Raw genomic sequence first — 1,461 nt, 5'->3', positions numbered from 1 at the left:
CCAGCTTTGTACCACATGTCCCACTGCCCCCCCCCCTTCCCCCTCTCGTTCCGCAGTGACTCCGTCTCCTTGCCCGGGAGGACGAGAGCGGGGCGCCCAGGACACCCCCTGGACACCCCAGCAGCCCCTTCTGGGCCACGCTAGACACCCCTCCCCCGGAGACAGCGGGGCGCCGCAGGGCCTTGTCGGGGTAGCGGAGGGAGCAGGAGCCTGGCCGCAGCTGTCGCCCGAGGACCCGGGGGTCGTCCGGGGGAACGGGGTACGTAACCTGGCGTATCCAGGAATGCCGGAGCTATCCACTTGACCCCCACCCCCTCCCCCCCTTTTCCCTTTCCCTCCAGGATTGCGCAGGTGCGCGAGAGAGACAGGGAAGGAGGAAGGGTGGCGCGTGTGTGGAGGTCGCCCCCCCCCCCCCATCTGGGAGTAATTCTTCCCATTCCCTGCCCAGGTGACCCGAGCCGAGGCCGAGCGCCTCACCCCTGGAAAGAATTTCTGATTGCATGGCGCGACGCGACGGGAGGGCATGCCAAGCCAAGGGTGGGAAACCTGGGGGGGGGGGAGGGTACTACACCCTCTCACTCGCTTCCACGAGCGCATTGGTACCCAACTCCGGTCCGTCCGGCGGGGATCGGCCTGCTCTGCTCCGGTCGAAAGCCCAAAGCCCGCAGTATATCACGGGGCCCCGGAGCCCCCCCCCCCCTTCACCCTCCACCCTCCAAAGCCGTGCAGGACCTGTGTGGGCTCCTACCCCCCACCTATCCCACTGCGACCAGCAACCCCACGACCGTTTGACCCCCGGCGGAACAGAATGCTCTCCTCTTCATCAACTTTTATCAACCCACCCCCCACCCCCTCCCCATCCCGTCGGCCCCACGCGCTTGCTTGTTCTTTTCCCCTGTCTGCTCTAATTTGTGTGTTGGAGGGTGGATTGGATTTAGCAGTGCGAGGGCGTGCGCCCTGTTCCCAACTGTTCTGACCCGCCACGGCCCTTGTTTGTTGCAGAGAGGACACGGGCCCCAAGGCCGCGGACACGGCGGCCGCAGAGGCCGAGGCCTGCGCCGCCCTCGACGGCGCGGTGGCGGCCGACCCGGAGCAGGAGGTCGTGAACCTCAACCCCGGGACGCTGGAGGAGGCCCTCCGCACCATCAGGGTGCTGCAGAAGCAGAAGGCGCCCGAGGCGTCGGCCGGGAAGGCGGCGCCGGCGCAGCAGCTGCTCAAGTGGCAGCGTCGCGCGCTCGCCTACGAGGAGGCCCTGGCGGCCGTGTCGCGCTCCGGGCAGGCGCAGCTGCAGGTGCTGTCCGGGCAGCTGATGCTGCTCAAGTCGCGGCTCGTGCGCAAGCAGAAGGACATCGGGCGCATGCTGGCGCAGCGCGAGGCCGTGATCCAGCGCCAGGCGAGGACCATCCAGCTGCTGCAGACTCGACTGCAGGAAGCTGGCAAGTTTAATTATTTATCTATTTT

General features: G+C 67.2%; 1 protein-coding gene across 1 annotated transcript in view; it reads left to right on the top strand.

The window, feature by feature from the left end:
- Nucleotides 1-1,461, top strand: part of LOC113213735 (uncharacterized) — an 11,322-nt gene that overhangs the window by 3,306 nt on the left and 6,555 nt on the right. The window contains exon 3 of the mRNA XM_052265224.1: nucleotides 1,003-1,436. Within this exon, the coding sequence (XP_052121184.1) occupies nucleotides 1,003-1,436 (434 nt within the window). The remainder of the gene's footprint in view (nucleotides 1-1,002; nucleotides 1,437-1,461) is intronic.

The sequence above is a fragment of the Frankliniella occidentalis genome, unplaced genomic scaffold, assembly GCF_000697945.3.
Source record: "Frankliniella occidentalis isolate FOCC.00 unplaced genomic scaffold, Focc_3.1 Scaffold25, whole genome shotgun sequence".
In the NCBI taxonomy this organism is placed as follows: Eukaryota; Metazoa; Arthropoda; class Insecta; order Thysanoptera; family Thripidae; genus Frankliniella; species Frankliniella occidentalis.
The sequence above is the reverse complement of the archived record's forward strand: the minus strand, read 5'-3'. Positions and strand labels throughout refer to the sequence as shown.